We start from the raw sequence: 1,511 nt of genomic DNA on the forward strand, positions 1-1,511 counted from the left end.
TTCTGCAGACCTCCCCGGCTGCCGCCAGCGACCATCACTGCCGGCTTCGCTGGGAGGCCAACGCCACCGGTCTCGACCTCCAGGACCTGCTGAGGGTCTCGGTTCCTCACGGCGAGCGGTGCCGGCGCTTCGTGACACCACAGTGGTGGCTTTTGGAGGCCAACGGCTCGGCTCCCAACAGCAGCTGGCCGGAGACAGAGCCCTGCCACGATGGCTGGACCTACGACCGCAGCGTCTTCACCAGCACCATCATCACTGAGGTAGGGTGGCAGCGGCCACGGCGTGGCATTTGGGGCTGGTGGCACATTTCACCCAATCCTGTGTCCGGTTTCCACCTTGAGGCACCGGCGAAGGGTCCACTGTCATCACGACCTTGACTTCTTCCAACTGGAGCGTCTTCCCCACTCAACCCTTGGTGGAGGCACTCAACGCCGTGAGAGCTCAGGACAAGAAAGGGGGGGACGGGGGAGTTGGTGGCCATCAAGGGGGTCCAAAAGGGGCCAGATGACCCCTGGAAGGAGCTTCCAGCCATGGGGATGCTGGGAAGGACGCCAAGTGTTTATTGGCACCTTCTTGGAGTTCCCATCGGCCATCCATCAGCTGTTGTGTTGGATCAACCCTACCGGCCGCCACGGCCAGTTTTGGGGGGCAGGAGGGAGGCCAGAGGGGACCCTTCCCCGATCTCTGTCCCACCCCACGCCCTCGCCCCTCGGCAGTGGGACCTGGTGTGTGGCTCCCGGGGTCTGAAGCAGTTGGCCCAGTCGCTCTACATGGCTGGCGTCTTGGTGGGCGGCATCGTCTTTGGGGGCCTCTCGGACAGGTGAGGGGGGGACACCCCATCCCCGTGGGGAGGTGGGGCAGCATCGTGGGGGTTGTCTCACCCCCTCTTCCCCCTCCTCGCCGCCCAGGTTCGGTCGCCGGTCGCTGCTCACCTGGTGCTACCTTCAGATGGGCACCATGGGGACGTGCTCCTCCTTCGCCCCCACTTTCACCGTCTACTGCCTCTTCCGCTTCCTCACGGGCATGGCCTTCTCCGGCATCGTCCTCAACAGCGTCTCCCTCTGTACGTGGCCACCACCAGCCCCACGGAACCGGCCCTGGGGGACGCTCCTGGGCTGCTCCGTGTCATTGCGTGTCTCCGCAGCTTTGGAGTGGATGCCCACTCGCACCCGGGCGCTTGTGGGGACCTTCATGGGTTACTGCTACACCGCCGGGCAGTTCCTGCTGGCCGGGATCGCCTACGCCGTCCCTGACTGGCGCTGGCTGCAGCTCACCGTGTCGCTGCCCTTCTTCTGCTTCTTCCTCTACTCGTGGTGAGGAGGAGGAGGAGGAGGAACGGCGGCGTGGCTGGTGGGATGGATGCAGGGATGGACAGATGGAGGGAGGGAGGGTTGCACGGGTGGGTGTGAAGATGGATGGATGGATGAATAGAAGGTGTGGGGTGGGTGGAGGGTTGGATGGATGGATGGATGGAGGGTTGGATGGGTGGAGGGGTGGGTGGATGGGTGGGT

General features: G+C 64.5%; 1 protein-coding gene across 1 annotated transcript in view; it reads left to right on the plus strand.

The window, feature by feature from the left end:
- Window positions 1-1,511, plus strand: part of LOC104624798 (solute carrier family 22 member 6-A-like) — a gene marked incomplete at its 3' end in the record, with an annotated part of 4,053 nt that overhangs the window by 461 nt on the left and 2,081 nt on the right. Inside the window, exons 2-5 of the mRNA XM_010292255.1 lie at window positions 53-260; window positions 717-820; window positions 909-1,063; window positions 1,145-1,313. Of these exons, the coding sequence (XP_010290557.1) occupies window positions 53-260; window positions 717-820; window positions 909-1,063; window positions 1,145-1,313 (636 nt within the window). The remainder of the gene's footprint in view (window positions 1-52; window positions 261-716; window positions 821-908; window positions 1,064-1,144; window positions 1,314-1,511) is intronic.

The sequence above is a fragment of the Phaethon lepturus genome, unplaced genomic scaffold (genome assembly GCF_000687285.1).
Source record: "Phaethon lepturus isolate BGI_N335 unplaced genomic scaffold, ASM68728v1 scaffold17178, whole genome shotgun sequence".
In the NCBI taxonomy this organism is placed as follows: Eukaryota; Metazoa; Chordata; class Aves; order Phaethontiformes; family Phaethontidae; genus Phaethon; species Phaethon lepturus.